Source organism: Eurytemora carolleeae, unplaced genomic scaffold (assembly GCF_000591075.1).
Source record: "Eurytemora carolleeae unplaced genomic scaffold, Eaff_2.0 scaffold60, whole genome shotgun sequence".
Lineage (NCBI taxonomy): Eukaryota > Metazoa > Arthropoda > Copepoda > Calanoida > Temoridae > Eurytemora > Eurytemora carolleeae.
The window spans coordinates 318,874-346,282 of record NW_019396087.1 but is presented as its reverse complement, the minus strand read 5'-3'; the positions used below and the strand labels follow the sequence as shown (position 1 = coordinate 346,282).

General features: G+C 30.4%; 1 protein-coding gene and 1 long non-coding RNA gene across 3 annotated transcripts; one reads left to right on the top strand and one right to left on the bottom strand.

Annotated features, from left to right (window-relative positions):
• Positions 1-1,541: 1,541 nt before the first annotated feature.
• On the bottom strand, positions 1,542-3,254 carry LOC111718325 (uncharacterized). The gene is made up of 3 exons (XR_002769026.1): positions 3,190-3,254; positions 2,506-2,552; positions 1,542-1,823 (listed from the first exon to the last, which is right to left on the bottom strand). It is a non-coding gene; the product is annotated as an uncharacterized LOC111718325 (long non-coding RNA).
• A 2,741-nt stretch (positions 3,255-5,995) lies between these two features.
• LOC111718331 (mitogen-activated protein kinase 15) lies at positions 5,996-27,401 on the top strand. 2 transcript variants are annotated; one of them, XR_002769027.1, is made up of 12 exons: positions 5,996-6,248; positions 7,608-7,714; positions 8,238-8,397; positions 8,942-9,052; positions 9,774-9,900; positions 18,431-18,586; positions 19,906-19,994; positions 21,047-21,250; positions 22,395-22,507; positions 25,094-25,261; positions 26,077-26,453; positions 26,692-27,401. XR_002769027.1 is itself a non-coding variant. In XM_023493896.1 (11 exons), exons 2-11 carry the CDS (start codon positions 7,608-7,610, stop codon positions 26,186-26,188), a joined length of 1,347 nt encoding a protein of 448 aa, XP_023349664.1. In that variant the 5' UTR covers positions 5,996-6,248; the 3' UTR covers positions 26,189-27,401. The 2 variants fall into 2 exon arrangements, 1 of the variants encoding a protein (XP_023349664.1); XM_023493896.1 differs by having other exon boundaries at positions 26,077-27,401.
• Positions 27,402-27,409: the final 8 nt, after the last annotated feature.

Here is a 27,409-nt window from a genome sequence, read left to right as displayed (position 1 = left end):
AGGTGCCATACATTTTAATTTTGTTTTTGTATACAATATACATTGTTCAATGTGCATTGTGCATGTTCATTTATCAATTATAGGATTTTACAAAAAACCATAAATTAATTTATTACTTATTTACTGCAATTTATTTATAACAAACCCTGACAATTATTTACTAAAACATTTGTTTCTCTTTAGCCAAGGCCGTAATTTCGACTGACCAGATTCACAATGATAATCTTAAAACCTTAATAAAAATATGTAGTTTTAAGTGCTGGTTTTCTGACAAATTGAGACTAACATATTTTTGCTACAGGGAAAGACAGAGACAGATAGAAATTGGCAGAATTTGTCTTTTTCTTTAAATATTAATTAATGACGATATTTTTCACATTGTTATACTCAAAATAAGTTTTATAGGATATCGTTGTGAATCGGTATTTATAAACTCCCGACTTCGTTCAAAATCAACCAGTTACTTTAAAAGTGGTTTTCATTGGGATGTAGAAAATAAAATAAAAAAAATAAAAGGGTCTTCATTTTGGGTAAACGATTTGCTTTTATTAGAGAGACAAAGCTTCCTATGTCAGAAGTTGGTTTAAACCTGAAGGTTGAATGAGATTAGGTTCAAAACTTTGTAGAGAAATTGTAATTATTTGCAGGAAGAAGCTTTACGTAATAGGGAATATGTTGTTACCAAGAGTCCTGTGTTGAAAACTTTTAATGAAACGGAATCAGTTAAATTGATTTCTGACTCGCAGGGAGATTAGCCGATCTCTAGTCGTCAAAACTTTGGAAAGAAATTGAGTTTTTGCCCCAACCTCAAATTTTTTAATCCCTAATTCTTTGCAACCTGATCGCGTAAAATTTTGATATTTCAAAATTAGATTAATTGATATAACATAATTCATAGTTTGAAATATCTAAGGTCTACGACATTGGATTGCAAAGATATAGGAGTTAGAAAATCAGAAATTGTGACAAGAGCTCAGTTCCTTTAACCGCGCATAAAATTGAGGAACCAGTTACGTCCGATCATTAAAAAGATATCTCAAACTTGTTAACTTGTTAGCTCATTAAAAAATCTCCCAATCTGATTTTTATTATAAGCATTAATAATGCACGTACATACAAATATATTAAAGATGTATAAATGTTCAATCCAGGGATTCGCAACACAAATGTTCTGACTTCTATCATTGAAGTGCCTGCGTCTATGAACTTTCATCTATAAAATGTCTTTTCTATGAAATCTTATATTTATAAAAATGTCTTTTCTATGAAATATCTTTTCTATGAAATATAATTTCTATGAAATATAATTTCTATGAAATATAATTTATGAATAACTAGCTGGAGATACATATATTATAAAGTCTTATAGTTTAAAGAAATCTTAGCTACAATCTCTGATTTTCCAATCCCACTAGATCTTTGCAACCCAAAGTTAAAGATCTCAGATAATTCAAACTATGAATTTTGTTAGATCAAATAATTTATCTTTGAAATATAAAAAGTTTACACAGTCAAGTTTCAATGATATTGGGATTAGAAAATTATAGTTTCTGGCAAAGATTCAATTCCTTTCTTTAACATTTTTGATATATTATAGATTTACAAAAATATGCCTAATTATGCATAAATAGGAGAAAATGATTATAACAATAATTACATTAATTACATCGATTATTTATACGTTTCAGTAATTACATCATTATTGAATATTTCAACATATAAATTGTTTATTCTTATATTCAACAGTTCTTAAAAAATCCTTCTGTTCCTCTTTGCCCAGGTCTTTAAGAAGGGACTGTAAGCGTAATTTCAAGTGACCCTCCCTGCAAATATTGCCCGGTTTACAATAGTACATTTGACAGCTTTTTCTGATCAAGTATGAATTAGATATCTATGTTTTTTTTGTATTTTTTTCATTTACGAAAGTGACTTGCGCAATAGTCAAGATCAACCTAGAAAAGATCAACCAAGACAAGATCAACCCAGACAAGATGAACCTAGTCAAAATCAACATTTAGACAAGATAACCTAATCAAGGACAACCTAGAGAAGATCAGCATAGACAAGTTCAACATAGGCAAGATCAACATAGACAATATCAACCTAGTCAAGATCAACATAGACAAGATCAACATATACAAGATCAACCTAGACAATTGATCAACCTAGTCAAAATCAACATAGACAAAAAACCTAAACAAGGACAACCTAGACAAGATCACCATAGACAAGATAAACATAGACAAGATCAACATAGACATGATCAAGATATCAAGATCAACCTAGTCAAGATCAACATAGACAAGATCAACATAGACAAGATCAACATAGACAAGATCAACATAGACAAGATCAACATAAACAAGATCAATCTAGACAAGATCAAACTAAACTTGAGAAACCTAGCCTAAATCAATTTTAATTTCTTACATATTTACCTATATCTGTATATTAAGTTGCTAGTAGATATATCCATGAAATATTTAAAATATTAAAATATAAAACCTGTTCAGCAATCATGGATATATTTGAAAAACGTTTCATTTCTCCGACTAAAATATAGAAAAAAAACTAGAACAAGATGTTAAAGAATGTACATATATGTATATATATTATGTTTATGTACTATATTTACACAAACATAACCAGTGAGCGGAATACAAGTTTGTATTGATTTTCTATATCCTGTAAACCAAATCAAAGGATGGTTTAATTTGCCCTGGGACCGAATTCAATAAACTGGAGAGGTCGCCGGTTCAACGATAAAAAGATAACGCAAAGACGACATTCTGCTTTAAACCGGTTCTGAATCTCAATTTACGGCAGACGCTGAACTCCAACCTTCGAGTGTGCGAGGTGGGGAAGACTTCACTGCCGTGCTTAATTAAAAGCATGATTAAGGGGGATGACATTTATAGATCGAGATTGAATTCTAGCCGCAGCGCTCGGCCCAGAAAGTGCCATAACTTAACCTAGCACGCGGCCGCAGCGCTCGGCCCAGAAAGTGTCTTAACCTAACCTAACCCTAAATAAATGCTAATTTCATTGAAAATTGTTGAAAAAGTGATCATGTACAAAATTAAAATCTGCAGTGAAGTCTTCCCCACCTCGCGCACTCGAAGGTTGGAGTTCAGCGTCTGCCTGAATTTACACTGAAGTATAGGTGTGGTTGAATTAAAGTTATTTTACCTAATGATGATAAGTTTAAGTTTTCAAGGTTTTCAACAGTTTTAGATCTAAAAAGAAATTTTATAAAAAACTTTTGTGCACTCTCATAATTCTAGTTTAATACCACATAAAACAAGCGTTTTACATAATTAAAATTTAACCAAAGGAATTGAGTCTTTGGAACAAAATCAAATATTTAAACCACAATATATTTAGAACTCGATGTTGTAAACCTTTGATATTTCAAACTCAGATTATTTGATCTAACAGAATTCATAGTTTGAAATATCTAAGATTTGCAACACTTGGTTCCAAAGATATAGTGATTAGAAAATCAGAGTTTGTGGCAAAGACTCAATTCCTTTGACTGGTGTAAAATATGCAATTATCAAATTAAAAATGGAATATTACATATAATATATTTCAATGCAGTGCCATGCAGTCTAGATATAAAGTGGAAAAATAGACGACTTTCAGATAAAGATACTTTTTCTGAAAAATTTTAATAAACATAATTAGACTAAACAAGTGTAGTGCAGGGTAACATATCTTGTTAAATCAAAAAGAAGAAGGGTACAGTTGTGAATCGGACATTGCCATCTTAGAATAAAAGGTCACTTTAAATTACACTTACAGTCTCTTTAACAAAGATACCAAAACATTTTAGTAAAAATACGATCAAATCAGAAGAAGAAAAATCTACAAATTGTTCTAAAAAAGCTTCCAGGGGCAAAAGGACAAAATTAACCTTACAACTACAGTTATAACAATAAACTCTGCAGGACTTTTGGACTATTAAAGGGAGTGTTCGCGAAAAATGAAAGGGGGTATAGGCTTAATGCGATAAAAAAGCGCTTTTGATTGCTACTAATCTTACTTCTATCTGTTGCGTCTATAAAGAGAAAATTGTTAAAAACGACTCACACCGAAGAACGCAGCGCCCATACAAATTCGGAAAGATGCAACATTCAACTCGGATCGTAAACAAATCAATTTAATTCCCAACAAATCATTCATAATATAATTTCTATTAAATATAATTTCTATGAAATATTTTTTCTATGATATGTTTTTAGAAGGAAAGTCCCAACACAACCAATGTCTATTCTTTCCTCCAACCACCAATAAATATAATTGTTTAGAAAATAATTTCTAAATATCCCGTTTACTAGGAATTATTTAGTATTTCATTAAAACTAATGTTTTTGTTTTGTATCCTTGACTCAAATCTAGCAATAATTATGAAAATAAAAACAAATACTAATTCAAAATAAACTTTTTTCGTAATTATATAATTTGTGGCTGAAACTATAGAACAACAAACTCTGCAAAAGAAAATAGACCAAAATTATTTTTCATAAATAGAATTAAGTCTTTGCCACAAACTCAAATTTCTAATCCATAATCCTTTGATATTTTAAACTTTAATTTGATCTAACAAATTTCTTAGTTAAAATATCAAAGATCTACGTCATTGGGTTGCAAAGACAGAAGGTTAAAGGGAGTGTTCGCGAAAAATGAAAGGGGGTATAGGCTTAATGCGATAAAAAAGCGCTTTAGATCGCTACTAATCTTACTTCTATCTGTTGCTTTGCAATTTTCTCAATTTGTATGGACGCCATGTTATTCGGTATGAGACGTCTTTAACAATTTTCTCCTTATAGACGCAACAGATAGAAGTAAGATTAGTAGCGATCAAAAGCGCTTTTTTATCGCATTAAGCCTGTACCCCCTTTCATTTTTCGCGAACACTCCCTTTGAAGATGAGAGTTTGTGGCAAAAACTCAATTCCTTTGCTCTTCTTTTATTTGCGTGGAAATCAAAACCAGAGGAGCTACGTGTTTACATTGTACAAGTATTCCGCAATCCCGCGTAACTTAATTTACCTTTTGTCTATAGTTCAATGTGAAATCAAGTATCCACCAGGCAAACTGAAGATATTTTTTGATTTTCAATAAACTCTCCTTTGTAAAATTGACAAATTAACGGAACAAACCATTAAAATTATAAACAATCATTAAATCAATTATAAACAGTTTTATACTTCTTCTGATTTCGTAGACCTTTGAGTTTTCCTGAGATTTTGAAACTTAATATATTTTTTAAACTTACAAAATCTGTACAATTGTGCCTCCGTTTCATCCAAAGAGAATAGAATATATATTAGAGGGGAATTTACTAGAAAAAAGTGTAAAACGGCCAGTTTGTTGTACTGTTTCCATACTGCAGGTGTACTTCACATATTTATGCTATATAACCTTTTGGGCCCTGGAATATCACTTTATAGAAAATCTAAAACTAATATTAAAAGAAAACCAAATTATGAAATAGACTGGTTTCATAATTGTCCAATGATCACTTTACAAACAACATGATTTTCCGTTATAACTATAAATCAAATGATGTTTTTTATTCACTTAATTCACTATAAAGTTTATTTAACAGCTTTAAAAATTCGAAATTAGGATGGATAGCCTAGGGAACATACTGTATTAATGTACTCTACTGCATATAATTTGTAAACATTTACATGATTTGTACACTTTGAACTCCCTTTTAGGCTGAAAGAGACTGAACAAATTCATACCGAGAGATTCTCTAAATTCCCCTCTAATATATATTCTATTCTCTTTGGTTTCATCTCTTTGTATTATATTGTATATATATAACAATAAGGATGTTAACCCTGCAAGTGATAACTACTGATAGCATGGACAGGGGGGGAGAGGGGTCACGGGTTTTGAGAGGGGGTGCGCGTCTGCAGGACNCCCCAGGTCCGGTGTGGGGGGAGGGGGCTAGGGGACGCTGACCCTTCAAGGATTTATTCAGTTCCACCAGTTGAACTTTGAAGTTGAAACAGGTGAAGCATATTCTAGAAATGTCATTTTCTAATATTTCAGACATTAGAAGTTAAAACCCATGAACAATGTGAATTACAGATACATATGGACAGAAATTAAAGTGAATTTTACATTAAATATTGAATGAATTAGAGTGTTAGAAGTATATTTACAAAGTTAAAAAACCTGTAATAATGTCAGAATAAATGATTTTGACGAAACTTTGAGTTACGAAACAAGGTAAAATTATAATTAATTTTTATCTTTAATCTGATCTTATAGCAATTGTAGAGATCTTGATACTAACAAATAACGAATTCTAAAAACTCAATTAAAAACTAGCTTACTTTATGATTAATGCCTTTATTTCATGCAAACCTGAAAGTATTTTTTAATGAGGGGTAGAAAATAGCAGAATCCATTGCGCCGTAATTAATTAAAAGGGTTTAACTGTCTTAAACCTAATTATTTCATCGCTTTGGAAAGAAGTTTATTTGATGCAAGTTTATGCGTTTAAAAGCTTAGCAAGGTAGTTTCCGTTTTAATTGCATATTAATTGCAGAAATATTAAACGAAAAAAAAATGTCTGCTTTTATAATAGAAACAAACCTTAGTCAACATAAGAATCTATCACAATAAATTGACTTACCAGTGTCCGAATTAAATGAATTTAAGCCGCGTCTCAAATCAAATCTTCAAATTATTTCAAATTCAAATTCAAGTTTTAAATATAATAAACTCATTTACTTTTTTTATACAACTTTCTTAAAAAATGTCGCATCAATTAGGAATAAGAGTCAACTTGATGTTTAAAACTTTTGTTTGTGCCAAATCGATACCTTATATTGTGATCTTAATATGGTCGAAAAGCGTTTTAATTATTAAAATATTCTGAAAACAGATCTGATTTAAATTTTAAAGTTCTCAAGTGGTTGTTTCGTGTTGAAACTTCCGTGGAAGCAAGAATGAAGGGAATTCTTTTATGAGAACGAAATATTTTGATTTGAATTTACAAATATGTAATTAAAAAATATTTACATTCAGCCAAGAACCTAATGCAAGAAAAATTAGTTGCAGCTCCGAATAGTCTTCGCACATATTAAAACCAGTTCTCTTTGGGCGGAATTTGTAAAAAAGAATAGATGGATCAGTGTTCGTTCAGTATCCGAGGAAGATACAATCATTTAATTTTTATAATTTTGAAAATGCACATAATAGTTTTTTATGACCAGAATATTTCATAGACTATTTTTGTGAAAATTGAATCCATGTCAGGCTGTGACATCCGTCTTGTGTTTACTTTTCCGCCCAAAGACAGCACACTGCAGTACAAAAAATGTGTACACCTCTGAAATATCTTTCCTTGCATTAGTACCTTACATTCAGCAACGAAAATGCTTCAGAAAGGCTTACACCGACACAACCGAATTTTCCCCCAGTTTCGTTTATAATTTGGCTTAAACCGACTGTATTTCCCCCCAGTTTCGTTTATAATTTGACTTTGTCAGAAAATGAATTGTCAAATTTCAAAATTCCTTTTATTCTACATTTTGCTGAAAAAAAAAATCACAGAAAAAATATTGAAAACTATTTTTATAGATGTCGAGTATATCCAATGATATAGATTCTCATATCAGTAAAAAATACGAGATCAGAAGAAGATTAGGAAAGGGAGCTTATGGCGTCGTATGGAAAGGCATCGATAGGTAAGAAATGTTAATTATGCACGGGCAGCCGTAGTATATTTGAATTTCCGAGCCGGGTCAACCTTTCCGGTTCCAGTTTGTACTGTACCTAGCTCTATGGGCAGGACTAGCCGGTGCAACAAGGTTGACGAGGTCAGACTTTATGCTTCATATAGGTTGAATTCACGTTTACTAAAGAAGCAGAGGTGCATGTCTGTAAAAAATAAATTCTAACAAATTTTTTTTAACTTCTGAAAAAAAAGACAATGATATGTCTTCTGTAAAAAAAAGTTTCACCGAAATTGTTTTATTAGTTTAGTATTTTATAATTAAATAGTGACAATATAGATTTTTTATAAACTTTACGCCAAAACCAGCAATGTTGTGATTTTCAATTAATTTTTATTGTTTTTCTATAATCCCAATTTCTGATAATCTTTTTAAGATGAAACTATTATATTTAAATGTCCCTCTGAATTATTGGAATCTAATGCAACTTAAAGATATAAAAAATGTTCCAACATTTAATGATTTCTTTGTTTAGAAAATATGGAAGCACGGTAGCTGTCAAGAAAATTTTTGACGCATTTCGAAATCGAACAGATGCGCAGAGAACATTTCGAGAAATCGTTTTCCTGAAAGAGTTCGGCTCCCACCCGAACATTATTCGATTGCTGAATGTTCATCGAGCTTCGAACGACAAGGAATCATATTTATAAAAACTAAATTAAAATGAGAGATTAAAAATCCTGAACTTTTTATTTAAACCTTTATTGAAATAAGCAAAATTTGAACTTTTTATTTAAAACTTTATTGAAACAAGCAAAATTTATCCAATTTAAGATTGTTAATAGATCTCTAAAAAAATGTAAATGTTTAAAAATTGTTAAAATTTTGTTTTGAGATTGCAACAGAACTGAACATTTGCCACAAACGCTAATAGTCTGGGGATTTCAAAAGGAATTGAGTCTTTGCAACCCAATGTCGTAGACATTAGATATTTCTAACTATGAACCTTGTTAGATTAAATATTCAAAATTTGAAATATCAAACGTTTACATTATCAGGTTGCAAGGATATAGGGTTACAAGAACTTATGTTTGTGGCAAAGACTCAATTCCTGTGGATAAACTTAAAGCAGCAAAGAAACCTACCCCAGGTCCGCATGGTATGAGAAACCTAGAAAATGTATCCCCCTTATCTGGATTGAAACTGTTAATGCAAAAAAGAATAAATATGTTTTTAAAGGACCTGTACCTTGTATTTGAGTTTATGGAAACTGATTTGCATCATGTTATCAAGAAGGGAAATATCCTCAAGGAAATACACAGACAGTACATTATGTACCAGCTTTTTAAGGTTTGTTATTTTTTTTTCTTTGGTATCTTAAAATATTTCTTTTGTCCTTGTATTAAGAACTGTTCTGTCCCCAAATATGATACTATTTTAGTTACTTTTTTTTCAAAAATCATTGCTTTGCTATTAATTTTGTATTTTAAAAGTAGGCTGACGCTATCTCTAAGTGCCATTAAGAGAATTTTGAGGACCCGTCAAGGACAGTTTTAATAAAATTCAAATGGTTACTGGAAGATCTGCACCTATATTATATATTCATAATGTAATTATGGATATGGTTTATTTTTGATTTTTTTTGCGGTAGTTCAGTAAAAATTGTATCATTTACATTTCCATTGATTCTAATTTGTCTGAGAGTAAATGACATTCCTTTTTAAAAAGCTGAAAGAGAACTGACTGATTTAAAATTCTAAGATTTTTCAATGCAGTGTTTAATGAAAATATCCCGGCGGGATTAAATGAAAATTGTTGCATACCAAAAAACCAGCTTTTTATAAAGGAATGATAATTTTCTTCAAGTGCTATGTTTTTCTTAAATTTTAATTGTTCATTAAGTATTATATAGTTATCATTATTGTTATTATTATCGTTAAATTATTAATTTGATAATTATCATTGTTACTGCTATTATTACCATTATTATCATGATTTTTATTTTTATCATTTTAATAATTATGATTATTATGATTTTCATTATCATTATTATCTTTATTGTTATTACTAGGCAACAAAGTTCCTACACTCTGGCAATGTGATACATAGAGACCAGAAACCCAGCAATATATTGCTTGACTCTCAGTGCAATTGTAAACTCGCAGATTTTGGACTTGCTCGGTCCCTTTCAGTCAAAGGTAAGACTGACTTTGATATTTTACAATAATGGGACTGTTCAGATATTTGAGCAAAAGAGCTGGAGTACAATATATTTATTATTATTTATAAATATTTTCAGTCAAGAAAAACTCTAAACCAGTGAGTTTAACAACAATCTTATATTAGAAAAATGATGTAAAGTTAACAGATCTTTGAAAATAGTCAAAATCAAAGCACCAAAAAAAGATAACTGGGTTGGCATGTTAAAACCAGGACAGATGACAACTTTGCAGATTTTTATTTCCTCATGAGGTTAAAAAATCTGTAACTTATCAATACCTTTTTTCCCGAAAATCCATATAAGTCTATTATCTATTTTAGACATTTAATTAGTAAAACCTTTTTAAACGTTAAACCTACCAAAAAAATTTTATTGAAAAATCTAATGTTTTGTTCATTACTTTGGGCTGGAGAGAATTATTTATTTTAGAATTATTTATTCTAGATCAGTTCTCTTTTAATCAGTCTTCCTTTAAACCTAGTACTCTTAATTAATCATGTATTCATTAGTTAATATCAAAGACCTATCAATTAATCAATTACATGAATGTAATTACATTATATATTCAGAAATCCGACAAGGCACGTTAAACTAAGGTTTATATAATTTTAGTTTACAATCGTTTTTCTAAAAAACTTCAGATAAGAAGAAAGAAGCTAAGATTTTACAACAAACTCAAATTTTCTAATCCATACATCTTTTAGGCCGTTTTAAACCAAGTCCTCTGTCAGATCAAATGTAATATACGTTTGAAATATCATCAGTGGCCGAATTTAAAGAATTTGAGCGGCGGTTTAAATTTAAATATTTAAATATTTAAATATGGGTGGTTCCACTTAAAATTGTATCAAATGTTTAAAGATTTAAGCCGTCACTTAATTTAAACCGGGTTTTGGCAGATTTAAACCCCGGCTCAAATTCTTTAAATTCCATCTCAGGTTGCAAAGATAAATGGATTAGAAAATTTAACTTTGTGATGGCACAAACTCAGTTTCTTAGTTTTTAAATCTTTTCATGCCATCAAACACTTTCTTTTACTATTGGTTGTAAAACTAAAGAAGACAGTTGAAGAAGGGAATACATTGCCCACTTGCATATTTTCCTAGCTGACTGTTTCTGAAAAATATATTTTTTCTTTTTATTTCATAGTTTTTTCAGTTTCTGAGCTACATCAATATTAAATCTTTTTTGTTTGACTTCTCAGAAAAACAAAATTTAAAGTTTATGCATTTTACTTTAATTGTATTTGTGAATAACGCTTTAAATACAGTGAGAATCTGAAAACTACGCTTTAAATACAGGGAGAATCTGAAAACTACGCTTTAAATACAGCCGGAGAATCTGAAAACTACGCTTTAAATACAGGGAGAATCTGAAAACTGTGGAATAGGAGGAGAAATGTAATCAATACTTACATGTTTTGTTTTTCATGTTACAAAATAACAAATTATGTTATTAAATTAGTTTTTTTCCAGTAAAATGGGCGGGCCTGTTTTCAAAAAACGATCTTTTTATTTTCGGAAATAACGATCGATTTTATAAAAAAAAATTTGTGACCGTTTTTTATACGATTCTTTTTTTAAAAAACAAATGCTTTTGAAAAAACTATCGTTTTTGAAAAAAAAAATTATTGACAATTGCGTTTACCATAGTTAAAGAAGGGTCGTCGTTAAAAAAAATGAAAACGTTAACATCCCGTTTTACACTGTAAAACTGCGATGTCTCATGTATCATTAAAGTGACCTCAGAGATTCTCTAGATTTGAGTTTACGTACAAATATGAGAATATAAAATTTATCCGGTTTCATATTGGAAATTCAAAATATATTTTTTCTTCTCCGTAGCTTCTTAATAAGATAAGTTATGTTGGAAAACATAAGATTTTCATTTTGCGTGCAATATACTTAAGTTTGATCACGTGACCTCTTCCACCATTTTTTTTGTATATTTATCGTGTTAACCTGTATTTTACTGCTTGTGGTTAATTAGTTGCTGAGTACGGTTTGGTTGTGTTCATATTCATAAATAGTTTAACAATTATTGATTTCTACGGAATGCAAACCTTAGGTCGACAACCTCAGAAAATATTAAAGAAGTTGCGAAGCTTAATAAACTCAATAAATTCTTGAAATAACACGTAATGTAGATGTAAGTTGCTTAAGGTGTGTTTGGTTTTTCTTTTATTAAAAAATGTTTCTTTAGGACTTTATAACATTTAACCGTTATATTAAATTATCTAAAAATCTGAGTCAAAACAGTAACAAACGATATTTAGTCTTTGCCACCAACTCAAACGTTCGAATTCCTACAGCTTTGCAACCTGATGGTGTAAAGCTTTGATATTTTAAAATTAGATTGTTTGTTAGGAACTTTAAAACTTGCTACTGAAGTTCATTGTCATCCCTACCCCTTGTGATTTGACTTGATTTAATGTAACAGAATTCACGGTTAATAACATTGGGCTACAAAGATATAGAGATTAGAAAATCTGAGTTTGTGGCAAAGACTCAATTCCTGAAAAATGCAACTTTCTATTTATTAGAATTCATGATTTGAAATAAATAAGGTATATAAAACTGGGTTGCAAAGATATAGAGATTATAAAATCTGAGTTAGTGGCAAATACTCAACTCCTGTAATATTAACCGTCGTATACCATTTATTAGAATTCATGGTTTGAAATAACTAAGGTCTATAAAATTGGGTTGCAAAAATATAGAGAATAGAAAATCTGAGTTTATAGCAAAGACTCAACTCCTGTAATATAATATTAACCGTCTATTTATTAGAATTCATGGTTTGAAAGAACTAAGGTCTATAACATTTGGGTTGCAAAGATATAGGAAGTTTGTGGCAAACACAGATTTCCCTTTAGTTAGTTTTGATTTGGTTTTACAAGAAGTCGGAAAGAGAGTCGATGAGCATCTTATAAATGAATCGTCAAAACATAATTTAAAAACAAAAATTCACATCTTTTCTCGACTTTCTTACTCTTTCTGTATCTAATGCTAAAGCAGCAAATTATTATAAAATATTTCATGCTTAGAGGCAATTACTGGCCAACCTTTAGAAACCAACAGACTTTTCCATGTTGATACAAAAATATATTTATATCAATTTTAATCGATTGGTAAAGCAGTATGCAGGTTGTGATTTTGCAAGCTTGCAGATTAGTTCTTAACCCTCTTCTAGTTGTTTTTGCAACTTTGAATCTTCATTCTTCAGTGTCAATTCGTGAAACTGGCAAAACCGTGCAAATTCTAAACTGAGTATTCGCAGAACTGCAAATTCTTTTATATAGTAAAGAGGAAACAGACGTTATTTCATTTTGAACTGACACAATGATACCCTTGACATCTCTTCTAATTATTAATCATATAAAGTTTTAACCTATACAGGCTGGGGGGTCTGAATCTATGTATAACCCGGGAGGCGTCCCACTAACCCCCTTCGCTAGAAATTAGCCTTAGAGAATAGGTATAGGATTGAAATGCATGTTCATAACTCAATTTTTCAAGGCCAGCTTGTTAAAAAATAAATTAGACTGATAACTTTTCAATGGCTTTTCAAAAATATAGTTTTTAGATCTGTAGCTTGTAACTTTCATAGTTTGGTTGCGAGGAAGGATTGAAAGAAATGCCAAAAAAGGTCAATAAAATGTAAAATAAAGTTTTGTTTTAAATAATGTACTTTTATATTTGTAGCTTTAATCAGAAAAAAACTTATGGGCTTTTTGTTTTTTTTAACCTACCATATGCATAAAAAAAAATTTTACAACAAAGCCTTTAATTTTCTATTCATTAAAAGTAAAAAAAATTCTAGGGGAAAAAAATAAAGGCAGGGGGCGTCCAACGCCCCCCACCCCCAGAGAACCGCTGTGAATAGGTCATGCCCATTCGAAAATGGAGGATTACTTGAAATTACAACGACAATAATGAATTTTGTTCTACTTTTGAACATTTTGATAAAATTGTTCCCTAAAAAGTTATAAAAATGCACACTGAAAGTATATACAGGATATATATTAATGTTTATAATTATTTAAACTGTAGGAAGAAAATGGAAAAAATTAAGGGGGAAGAAACGGTTTTCCTAATCAAAAATACCTACAAAATGCACTAAATACAAACATGAAATTCTTGAAAAAAATATAATTTTAAGAAAATACCTCATACTTCTTTCTTTATCTTTTCCATTATTATCTTTGCTGCTGTAAATTCACTGTTGAAAACAAGAAAAACTGATTACTGACGAATCTAAGATATAGATATTTACAGCTTAATCTTTAGATCTGTAATGCTTGAAAATAGTTAAAATTTAAGACAAAACTTTTTTTTAATCGTTGCATTAGCAAAACTACATCCAATATTTTTTCTCCGTATAGACGACAATCTTTGGCGCTAGTAACTTTTGATGGTTGATATTGAAAAAGTTGTTGGTCTCATCTTTTTGTGGGTAACTCTGTAGTTTGTGCATTCAATACCCATATATATCTTTATATATGTATATATCAAGTAATGGATGGTTGACATATATTCCAATATATTTACGTAAAGTAACGCAATTTGTCTTAGGATATATATTTAATAGATTATGTTATTTATTGTATGTTTATCGTTTATTTTAGCTGTAACAGAGCAACTTTTTATAATTAAAACATTTTTAAAATTTGCTGAATATATAACATTTATTTGGAATTTAGAAAGTAGTTAATCCTTGAATAATGGTCTATTAAGATCTGCAATTAGTATAATTGGTGATTAATTCAAACATAAAATTTGATTAACGAGTTCAGACTATTTAAGGTCAATTACCTTTCAAAGTACGAATTAAGCAAAACCAAAATTAAATTATCATAATAAATAAGATTATCATAGTAAATTACTAATTTATCATATTAAATTGAATTATCATGTAAAATTTAATTATCACATCACGTTAAACAAGATTAAATTAAATTTTGAAAAGTTATTGAGAAGAACGCTTAATGTTTTTAATTTCTAAAATGTGAAAGAAAAATATCGTTTCTCATTCTTGTGCGTAAAATCTAGAGAAGCTTGCAACAAAGTCACAAAGTGGTACAAGAAATCTCGAGATTCTAGCTACAAAGTCAAAAAGTGGTACAAGAAATCTCGAGAAGCTAGCTACAAAGTCACAAAGTGATACAAGAAATCTCGAGAAACTAGCTACAAAGTCACAAAGTGGTACAAGAAATCTCAAGATGCTAGCTACAAAGTCACAAAGTGGCGCAAGAAATCTCTAGAAACTAGCTACAAAGTCACAAAGTGATACAAGAAATCTCAAGATGCTAGCTACAAAGTCAAAAAGTGGTACAAGAAATCTCGAGAAGCTAGCTACAAAGTCACAAAGTGATACAAGAAATCTCTAGAAGCTAGCTACAAAGTCACAAAGTGATACAAGAAATCTCTAGAAGCTAGCTACAAAGTCAAAAAGTGGTACAAGAAATCTCGAGAAGCTAGCTACAAAGTCACAAAGTGGTACAAGAAATCTTGAGAAGCTAGCTCCAAAGTCACAAAGTGGTACAAGAAATCTCTAGATGCTAGCTACAAAGTCACAAAGTGGTACAAGAAATCTTGAGAAGCTAGCTCCAAAGTCACAAAGTGGTACAATGTCCTTCTCCTTCTGTCTATTTTGAAGTTACATTAAGAAAAAACGTACCCGAAAAAATGAATCTTTTTTGCTGTCTTCCTTATTCTAACATTTTCCAAACAGAGTCTAAAACTGAAGAACGAAAAGTTTTGACTTAAATTTTAAGTTCATGGTTAAATGCCATTTCTGACTTAATTTAAACCTGAACTTTAACCGTGTGGTTAAATATTTAACTCGCTGAAATCGACGAGTTAAAATTTAAACACAGGCTTAAAATCTTGAAATCCCGCAATCCCTGTTTGTCTATCATCATTCAGCGGTAAGCGGCATTCAAATAATTACGATATATTTAAAAGTAAAAACCTCGATTTAATAAATTTAACGTTTTAGATTAATTAATGTTTGCACGTAAACCCAAAATACGGTTGTAACTGGAAATATGTTTTGTTTTCTGTCTCGTTAATAGATAATTTATTTATTTAAAAAACAGCTGATTATCGAATACCGATACTTACGTAATAATTCTCCGTAACCCTTTTCTCTGATTGGTTCAGATTTTTCCCGGGAAATTCAAATTTAAAATTAAGAAAGTTTAATGTTTAAGTAGCTATTCATTATTTTACAGAACTTTTAACCTCGAACTTAAAATTCGGGCATTCTTTAGTTTTAGACTCAGGTATTTTGGCTTGAAATTAATTTGGTGAATAAAGTTCCTTAATTTGTTTCTGTATCCTTTAAATATTTTTAAACGGCTAGATAATTTTTAATTTGTCCAGAGCTGGGAACTTTCTGTTTGATGATATCCATAATTTAAGGTATTTTTTTTTCATTCAATATTTTTTCTGGTTTTTACTAGTATTCAAGTCTTGCTCTTCTCGCCTTAATATTTACTTGCAACAATATTAATATTTTATAAAGTTTGAAACTCTGGCGTATACACTATATTTTATTCATGTGTTAGACTTTACTTAAACAGGTTTCTTCAGTTTAGATAATTTAAATTTGTTCTGGATTCGTGGGGTTTTTAAATCAAAGGGAGTGATCATACTTTTTCAAAGAAAACCGTCTGCTTAATTTCAAATGAGTAACTTTTATTTCAGTAAACTTGGAGTGAGATCAATTCTGCCAATTTCCTTTATTGTCTCTTCAAATTATTCTCGACAGAGGATAGAAAATATATTTCAGGGGATAGACAATATATTTCAGAAGGATAGACAATATATTTCAATGGATAGACAATACATTTCAGGGGATAAACATTATATTTCACGGAAAAGACAATATATTTCAGGGGATAGACAATATATTTCAGGGGATAGACCATATATTTCAGGGGATAGACAATATATTTTAGGGGATAGACAATTTATTTCAAGGGATAGACAATATATTTCAGGGGATAGACAATATATTTTAGGGGATAGACAATATATTTCAGGGGATAGACAATATATTTCAGGGGATAGACAATATATTTCAGAGGATAGACAATATATTTCAGAGGATAGACAATATATTTCAGTAAAAGATGAGCCTTCAGAGACGACTGTACGTAATTTTAACTGTCTGTTTCCTTATATTCATGATTTCCTACAACTGTAAACTTCTTTGCAAATCATTCAGGAATCAATTAAACGACTATTTCAAGGCAGACAACTTCATTTCTCATATTTCAAGATTATCAGGTCGTCTTTACAGTCTCATCCTTTATGGGTAACCTTGTAGCTCCATGAATGCAAGCTTATTTAGCAAAAACAATCCTATATCAATTATAATAAAAATTTGAAATAAAACACTTTTAAAATTCTTTGTTAAATGTCTTTCTGTTTAATATAATCGGTGAGGTCTTCCCTTTCAAACGCATCTATTATTCTATACATGTATTTTGTATTGGAAAGCTTACTTTACATTTCTAAAAATAAAGTAACCATTAAAACAAAACAAAAAATACATCAAACATAATAAAACAATAAATTTCTACAAGAAACCAAATCAAATATAATAAACCAAATTCCATAATCATTTACTTGGTTGAGTTCATTTTTTGTTGTTATAAATTGTAATACATAATTAATTACTAAATTAAACTTCTTTACAAGGATATTATAAAAAGGCGTGAACAATTGCCTCAAACTTCTCAATTTTATAATCCTTATACCTTAGACATATAACATTTCTAACCATTTATGGTGCTGCTACAAATCTAAGTTTAAGGTTGTACACCATCAGCTAGCTTAAAGATACAGAGATTCAAAAATTAGAGTTTGGTGGAAGTTTTTCCGACTTTAACATTGGTTCTTAAGACCAATATGGCCTGTAAAACTCTACAATATAGCGACAAATGAAAATCCAAGAGTTTTTTACGAAAACCTCTCAGACATACTGTGATCTTTCTAGAACATAAACCTCTGGAACAATTATGTAATATAATGTGTAATGATCTCTTACTTAAAGCAAATGATTTAGTTCCTCTTGAAAAATCGTTGTATTTAATACAGAGGTTGTTGTTGAAGGCCATGCTTGACTGACAGATTATGTTGCAACAAGATGGTATAATATTGATGTTGTTGTTGTAGAGAGTCCTGAGGTTGGTGGAGACGGGGATGCTTGTCTAACAGACTATGTTGCTACAAGATGGTATAATGTTGATGTTGTTGTTGTAGAGAGTCCTGAGGTTGGTGGAGAAGGAGATGCTTGTCTGACTGATTATGTTGCTACGAGATAGTATAATGTTGTTGTTGTTGTAGAGAGTCCTGAGGCTTGTCTGACTGATTATGTTGCTACGAGATAGTATAATGTTGTTGTTGTTGTAGAGAGTCCTGAGGTTGGTGGAGAAGGAGATGCTTGTCTGACTGATTATGTTGCTACGAGATAGTATAATGTTGTTGTTGTTGTAGAGAGTCCTGAGGTTGGTGGAGAAGGGGATGCTTGTCTGACTGATTATGTTGCTACAAGATGGTATAGAGCTCCTGAGATACTCCTCGCTAGTAAGAAGTATACGGCAGGGGTGGATATGTGGAGTCTAGGCTGTATTCTAGCAGAGATGTGCTTAGGTTAGTTCTAAATTCGAATTTTTAAATTTTTTTTTGTATTTCCCATTTTCACAGTTTATCATGTTTATAATTTCATAGTCTCACTTCTTCACATTTATAAATTTTCTCAATTTCTAATTCACACATTATTTATGTTTGAATTTCATGGTTACCAATTTCATAGTTTCATAATTTCACATTTATTATTTTTATATTTCTTTATTTTGATATCTCAAAATTTTTAGAGTTTCTTTTTTATCTTAACATTAAAATTTCATAAAATTCATATTTTAATTAAGACCGTAACTTTTAACATTTAATGGTTTTCTTTAATATCTATCAAAGTTTTAAAGACTGATTACGATCGATCTTCCTTTTATTTACAAAGTCAAAAGGTTTTGTCTTAACTTTTCTATCTCTTGTTACACTGAACCTAAAGATAATATTGACACTCCACTATATCCAGTTTTATCCACTTGATAGTTTCCAATGTGAGTATAGTAAAGGTAAGCATGGGATAGTGTTTATGTGCACATTTAACAAAAAAATTTTGTTTTAACTTTAACAATTTTTTAAAATAAAATAGATAATAGCAGACACAATTTTGCAGGGTTGCCTTTTCTCTGCTGACATGTCATTGAGCAATTCTGAAATAAATTCTTGCGACACACTTTTTGATATTTTCGTTTTCTAGATTTTATCAAAATTTTGTACGAAATTTGGAATTTTCCTAAGACCGAATTATTAACTGTTCATTTACCTTTTTCAAGTTAGGGTTAAACCAGTTTCAGGGCGTTCCTATAACATCATTGTACGGGGTTTGCAACCCCCCCCCCCCCACCTTAAATATTTTCACGTTGGTAGGGACTAGGTAAACATTCATCTTGAAGAACCATCTTCCATTTTTCTTTTTTCTTTTTATTTATGATGTAATCCGCTTAATCCCGGGGAAACCTTAGACAATTAGAAACCTCAAAGTTTAATCTCATGTTTTTTTTTATTTAAATCAGGGATAATCTAACATTTTAATACGGGGGGGGGGGTACTTTCTAAAAAAGGGTAAATTAAAAGAATGAGAGGGGCGGGTGCTACAGATTACTGAAATTATGCATTCAAGAATAAATGACATTGTTCTTAAAATTCTTCTTAAAGTTCTTCAAAAACATTCAACCAACTTCCAGTCGTTTTTCCAGCTATGGCTAACAAATCTTTATTACAGACATGTTCTAACCAATCTCATTCTTTTTTTTGGAAACCGTAGATCAAATTATATAATCAATTACCAGTTACATGTCTAAGGACAAATGTTTTCTTTTATTTAAAAGTGGTTTAATATTTAGGAAAGCCCTTGTTTCCTGGAAGCTCAACAATAAATCAAATAGAAAAGATAGTTACTAGCATCACACTACCCTCAACAGATGATATTAAGGTTAGAAAGAACAGATTAAAGGGACAGTTTAAGCAAAATACTGTATTACGTGAAAATGCTATTTAGCTTACTGCACTGCCATTGGTGAAAATTCTGGTCACGCAAAATTAACTTACGGAGATCTTTAAAACTGAAAATTCACTTTTATTTGAAATTCTTGTTTTTGTAGTTGTCTGTAAATTGATGATTTTAAAATTGGAAGTTGCAAAAATTGAATCATATCTATATAATAAATAAATAAATAAATAGCCTTAAGTTTGAAAAAATCCGAAAATTAACATTCACATATAAAATAAGTTATTAATAAATAAATAAATAAATAAATAGCGTTATAGTTTGATATTAATCTGAAAATAGCATTCATATTATTCATAATAAGATATTATTACATATTATACATATGTACAATGTTCATCTAGTTTAAAGTGCAATAATAAAGGAACAGACTTTAGCCTGAAATGCTGGTTTTATAATTCTTATATCATTGCATTGTCGGAGACCTTTGATATTTCAAGCAATGAATTATGTTAAATCAAATAATCTAAGTTTGAAACATCATGGGTTTACGATTCCGATGGGATTAAACAGTTTGAGTGTGTGGCAAAAAACTCAGTTTATTTTCAAATAATGTATATAACGCATAAATGGGGGAGGGGGTGTTATGTATATTGTAATTTTTAGAATATTGAATAAATATTTGAGAAAATTACAAGAATAGAAGGACGTGTGAAATGTAGATTTTTACCAATTATATGTAAAGCTTCACCCAATCCCCCCCGCCCCCACCATCAAAGATGGACTTGCCCGATTCAAAACTGGATCAAAAATGGGGAAGATGTCTCGTTTTTGAGCCGGAAAGCTTCAATTTTGCAAATTGAAATTAAACATTTTTCTCAAAAACGTATCTTATTTATTATTGCTTATACATTTTATAAAGTACCCGTTCTGAATCGTACATGACATACCTCTCATAAACTCATTATAAATCAAATCAAACAAAAGAGGGGTACGAAAAAAATACATTTTTTGGAAGTGTATTTTTTTATATCTAGGATATTAGTTCTGAGTATGCTGTGAGTATCCTGGACCGGGCAGCTACGATGAAAAGACGACCTCTTGTTGACCTGCTCAGCGAGTCTAGCAAAGACGCTGTTCATCTGATAGAAACCCTTCTTAAGTTTAATCCTAACCAGAGGTTGACCGCACATGCCTCCCTCAGACATCCATATGTCGCCAGATTTCATAATTCAGCTCAGGTCAATAAACATCACAACTTTATATATTTTAAAGGACTGTTCAGTGTTTACGCAATGTCAGGTTACGCTTCATTTATAGAGTAGTATGTTCAAAAATAAAAGGTTCCCTTTAATGGTTTAATTGATCAAGAAAGAACGAGATATTAATGTTTTCTAGCAGAAAATTTGCAATTTGTGTTTTCAATGAAGCAGAAGCGATGAAGAAATTCTCAATGGAATCGAGTTTTTCCACTAATTCAAATTTTCTGATCCCAATATCTTTGCAACCTGATGGTGCAAACCTTTGATTTTTTTAAGGTTAGTTAGTTCAAACTATGAATTCTTATAGGTCAAATAATCTAAGGTCTACGACATTGGGCTACAAAGATAAGGAGATTAGAAAATCAGAATGTGTGAGATGAACTCAATTCACCATTGTTTCTGCCATTGCTACTAGACTATTATTAAGATTTTGAAAAAAGGAACTGAAAACTCCGTCATTCTAATCCCTATATCTTTCCAATTTGATGTTTGTGAAGAGTAACAATCTATATTTTTATTCATTTTTATATTATATCTATCAATATATGATTTTTATTTATTATTATTTGAACATTTTTCGTGATTTCGTTCGGCCTTTTGGTTTGAATTAAGTAGCAAAGTGAGTCATTATTCCAATTTAAATGTCAAGATTCTATTTTAGTTATGTTATTGATTGAGGATTCATGATAATAGTTAAAGTTTGTTTTAAGCTACAGGGGTTTTCATTAAATAAGTAAATTTTGAGACAACATTAAAAATGGTGTGTTTTGAATTATGAATAAATGGCCTGAAAAAAAGCGTTCAAAAAAATGAATAATTTAATTTTATTTAAAAATTTGATCTGGGGAAATTTTAGTAAAGGAACTGAGTTTTTGCCACAATTCAATAAGTCTTATACCTATAGTTCTCCTAACTAAAGATGTTAACCTTTGATATTTCAAATTATGATTATTTGATCTAACATAATTCATAGTTTGAAATATCAAAGGTCTACAGCATCGGGTTCCAAAGGTATATAGTGATTAGAAAATAAAAGTTTGTGGCAAAAACTCAATTCCTTTTATAAATTTAAGTATTATTTTGTTGCATAAATATATTTATGAAATTGTTAAAATCCTGTCAGGAGCCTGAGATGAAGAGAGACGTGATTCCCCCGTTGAACGATTGTGTTCAACTATCTGTAGATCAGTACAGGGGGAAACTTTATGATATTATCAAACAAGAAAAGTTTTTCAGGTAAACATTTTTATTTTTGGTTTTATGTGAAAGGAATCTGATTACTGGCCTAAAACTCTGATTTTCTAATTCTTATATCTTGTAGCCTTTCTTTGTTATATAAAATACCAGCTGAAGAATCCGGCGTTGCCCGTGTAAAAAGAAATTAAGGACATTTTTTTTTAAACGAGAATTCGGTTTTTTCTATGTCACTCCCAGGCTACCCATGACTGTCCACAAAAAATTTCAGCCCATTCGGTCTAGTCGTTTGGCCAGCCAGAGGGAACATATATACACATGTCTTGCTTTATTAAATAGAAAATTTTCAAAATTACTATTAAACAACAAAGATTTTAGGGTTCGAAAATCAGAGAGTGACGTGAGTAATCAGTTCATTTGTTGGACGTGGAACTAAAAATGTCTAATACAATTTTGTTACAGCTTTGTACATATCTGAACGCAAACACTGAACATGTTACAAAATTCAAGATGGAAGGGGTTCAAACTTTACTGTTTTGCTATTTTTCTTAAAGGAAGTAAAATGCATCAGCCTCAAACTCGAATTGCTAAATGACTGGGGAAGGGAATTTGTATAACTTTTTTATAATAGCTTTGCCACGATAATCGATATGTAGGAAATTTAGCGTAAAGCGCTCCGAGAGATTGGGGAAAACAGTCTCAGGAAATTATCCTAAATTGTCAGAGAAAACGTATGAAATTTGCACTAAACAATTTTAACCTTAAAGAGTCCAGGGTTGAACCCTGCAATTTTTTGCAATATTTCGAAAGGATATGAGTTTTTGCCACAAACTCAAATTTGTCCATCCCTATAACTTTACAATCCAATGACGTAGACCTTTAATATTTCAAACTGTTAATTCTGTTAGATCAAATGATCTAAGTTTGAAATATCAAAGGTTTGCATCTTCAGGTAGCAATGATATAGGTTTCAGAAAATTTGAGTTTGCGGCAAAAACTCAGTTCCTTTACGTTCATTCATTTCACTTTGAAACTTCCAAAACTCTTCCGAGACCTCACCCTTTAAAGTGAATTATTTTCAGTAATTTAAATAAGATGTTCTTTCAAAGATAAAAGCATATTTTAGGGACTTTTTTCTTAAGATATAGATCTTACCTTCTTTCTTATCCCCTGAACTTTTTAGGGTTAAATATGTATAAACTACAACCAAAAAAAGACATAAAAACCTTATGTAATTCTAGCTTAGTACACTTAAATAAACTTTAACTTTATTCACTGATTTTCCAGCGCAATGTCAAACTATTTTTTCGAGCACATTTGCTCATCTAAAGTCGTTCAAAAACTTTGAAAACCCAGACATGGCGAAAAAAATATTTTTGAAATTAACAATATTATTAGTTACTTGCATGGTAGTTACAAACTAAATTTAGTTTCACAATAAATTATTTTTAAAAACTTTTAAATTGTCTCTTATTCCTTGTTTTGCCCCCTTTTGCCGTATGTTTATATTGTGTACTGTGATTAATCCAAAGTTAATTAGATCGGTAGTTAATAAATAAAATAAGGTTCACATACATTCACCGAAAACATTAACAATATAATTTAATGATAATATTTTCTTTTTTTGCAACATTCCTATGGTCAATGTTACAATATACTGTTTTTCAATCGTATATTTGTGATAGTTATTTTGATTTTATTTCAATCCAAAATACTTCACATAAAACCTTGAATTTACTCAAACCTTTTAAATTTTACTCCAAACCTATGAGACTTTGCGCTAACCTTTGAGACTATGCTCTAACCATTGAGTTTATGCTTAAACACTTGAGAATTTTCTCAACCTTTGAGATCTTACTCCAATCCTTAAGAGTTAATACTCCAATCTTTAAGATTTTACTCCAATCCTGGTATATAGACAATAAAGGTACTTTGGATATTTTATTGATTGAAATGTTTAAAACTAAAAACATGTCCAATAAAATAAATGTGAGCTCTACGAGATGCTGGGTAGAACTGATGCAATTCCTCAACCCCTTCTTTAAATACTCATTTGGCTGATTCTTCCTGGTTTACAGATCCTGCTTTAGAACGTACTTATTGAGCTTTATTCATACAAATTGAATTCTTGAACTTGGATAGATAACACCTAGGGATTTAAACGATTTTTGTAAACTAAATATTTTCGAATCTACACGTTATGGTATGTAGAGACAACCCATAATCAAATTCAAAGAAAGGAATTGAGTCTTTGTCACAAACTCAGATTTTCTAATACCTGTATCTTTGCAATCCAATTTCGTAGAAGTTAGATATTTCAAACTATGAATTCTGTTAGATCAAATAGCCTAAGTTTGAAATATCAAGGGTTTCCACCATTAGGTTGCCAAGATAAAAGGATTGGAAAATTTGAGTTTGTGGCAAAAACTCAATTCCTTTACCTAAGATTTCATATTTTAGATAACAGAGGTGATTACTTAAACTTATCTTACTTTGAAATCATTTACGTGATGGGGTGGTGATTGTATGAGTTTGTTATTAGCAAAGTTTTCCCAAAAACCGCCTCTCTTATCTTATCTATGAAATTTTTGCCTCAAAAAAATGAGGAATTGAATAATGAATGATTAGGAGGAAAGATGAGGAGAAGAGGGAGGAGCGGCGTGCCTCCAGCCATGAGTTGAGGGAGGGAAGGCGAGGCAGTGTTGAAACCGTGAGGAAGGTTCAAAGTGAGGTAAATGTACGCGGAGAGAAGCTTCTACCTGGAAGACGACTAGCCACAGCTCAACCCAGACAACAGTAAGATCTTTACCATTAAAGGGAGTGTGCAGGATTTTTTTTGGCCTATGAAAGGGACTATGTTTTTGGCCTATGTGAATCAGATATGTCACTTAATAATTGGAGCCGCACTTAAAATTACATCTACAGTTTTTTTAAAGGAATCCCGCAATTGCATTTTAACCAGCAAATTATGAAAGTAAATATTATTTATTGCATTTGATATTAAAGATATTATGAAAGAAAGGGTTATTGTTATGATTTCTATTGTAGATATCGATCATGATACGTAATATCACAGGGTAAAACATCATTCCATTAAAATTTACTTAAAGGAATTCAATAGAAAACCGACTTAAAAAACTATCAGGAATGATTGACATTTTTCCTAATCTACAGTTGTACATTATAGCACGTGTGCTATAAAGTTTGGATTGGTTCCAGGACTTTCTCCAAAAAGTTTAGGATATTTCCAAAATATTTTTTTAAAATTTAAATGAAAATAAAATTGAAATTAACTTTATATTTTGACTTCTACTTTGTTTCAAAGCTTATTTGATCTAGAAATAGCCATTGTAATAAGACAAGTACACAAACGTTTCATAAAATTACCTATAACACTATTATTTTGACACGACATGCTATACGGTTTTTGGACTTACATTTTCTCTACATCTTAAAAATTCTTGCCTTTTTAGATTATATTTTGTCCATCGCAAAATCGATAAAGACTTGAACCTTCTCGATAAAGAGAAAATCTCTATCCAAAAACTTTATAACACTGCGAACCAAAATAACAGTGTTAAAACTTATGAATATTTATTTTCTGATTTTAGATCTCCATTGGATCGAGTTGAGAGCAAGACGAGCTTAAAGGAAACCCTGAAGCAAAGCATGACAACTGGATACTGCTACAGAACTACTAACTTTCTCAAAACTAAATTGTAAACAAACATATTGTTTCTAGAACAATCTAATGATGGACCATATAATTTCCTTGCTCAATCCCTTATATCCTTCATACGTTTACTTCTGTCTACCAATATATTTATATTTCACTTCATTTTTTAATTTATCTAAAACAACTCCCAGCTAGCTAAAAACTGACCAAAGAACCAAATGAGAAATATTTTCAAAAAATCAAATTTAAAATCAAAGAAAACTGTTTAATGTATACATGGAGTAATAATAATCAAACGTGTTTAAATACAGGGTTACCCACAAATGATGAATCTTCAGAGATGACTGTGCGGAATTTGTACTGTCTGTTTCCTTATATTTATGATTCCTACAACTATAAACTTGTTTCGTTCTTTACCATATTATTTATAAGTCATATATATTTATTCAAAGCAGAAGATCAATTCAATGTCTAAGGATTGTCCTATATTAAGAGTTTCAGATGGTCTTTACAGTCTCATCCTTAGTCGGTAACCCTGTATGTCATGCAGGTGTTTCTACGCATATTTAGATATTGATATCATCATCATCTTCAACTTGGCGTTTATTAAATGCAGTAAGGATATTAAGATTGCTGTAAAAAAAGTTATACTGATATTGATCTTTAAAAACATGTTGAGACAACTGAAATACTGGTCTTTATGATAACTTTGACTAGTTCCCCAAAAACGTAGAATATTTAAAATTATCGATATCGTTTATTTCTTGAAACATTTATATGTTTTCTTTGTTGGTAAAATGATCTACGAAGGGTCCTTGCGAAGGACATTTGAGTAGATTTTGATATTTCTTTGTCTTTCTACGCGCGGTTACAAACATTTCTGATATCTGATATGCGCTCAATGGATGAAAAAAAATCTTTGTATCGTCAAAAATTGAAAATGATTTTTTGTAAGTAAACGTTAAAACATATCATGTAATTTTGACCAAGAATGCAGAACATGCTGAAAATACAAAAATAAGAACAATTGTAGATTTAAATTTTCAAACCTTGATCAGAGTTAGTTTTCAGAACAGAAACGTAAAAGTGATTAACTTGAAGTTAAATTGAAATGAGATTAAATTCTTCTTAGCACAAAAAATAGTAAAATTTTGTGATGTAATAACTTAGACTCGAAAAAAGATTAACTAATTACAACAAGATTGTATGATTGTAAAATATATAATTCGTCATAGAAATAAAAAAGTACTTGATTTTTTTCATTTAAT

What these genes read in the sequence shown, in the direction of transcription:
- LOC111718331 (XM_023493896.1), top strand. Translation starts at nt 7,608, where the DNA reads ATGTCGAGTATATCCAATGATATAGATTCTCATATCAGTAAAAAATAC. An exon ending in ATCGAGCTTCGAACGACAAG is followed by an intron (nt 8,398 to 8,941) that starts GAATCATATTTA and finishes ATGTTTTTAAAG; the next exon opens with GACCTGTACCTTGTATTTGA. An exon ending in AAACAAGAAAAGTTTTTCAG is followed by an intron (nt 22,508 to 25,093) that starts GTAAACATTTTT and finishes ATGAATGATTAG; the next exon opens with GAGGAAAGATGAGGAGAAGA.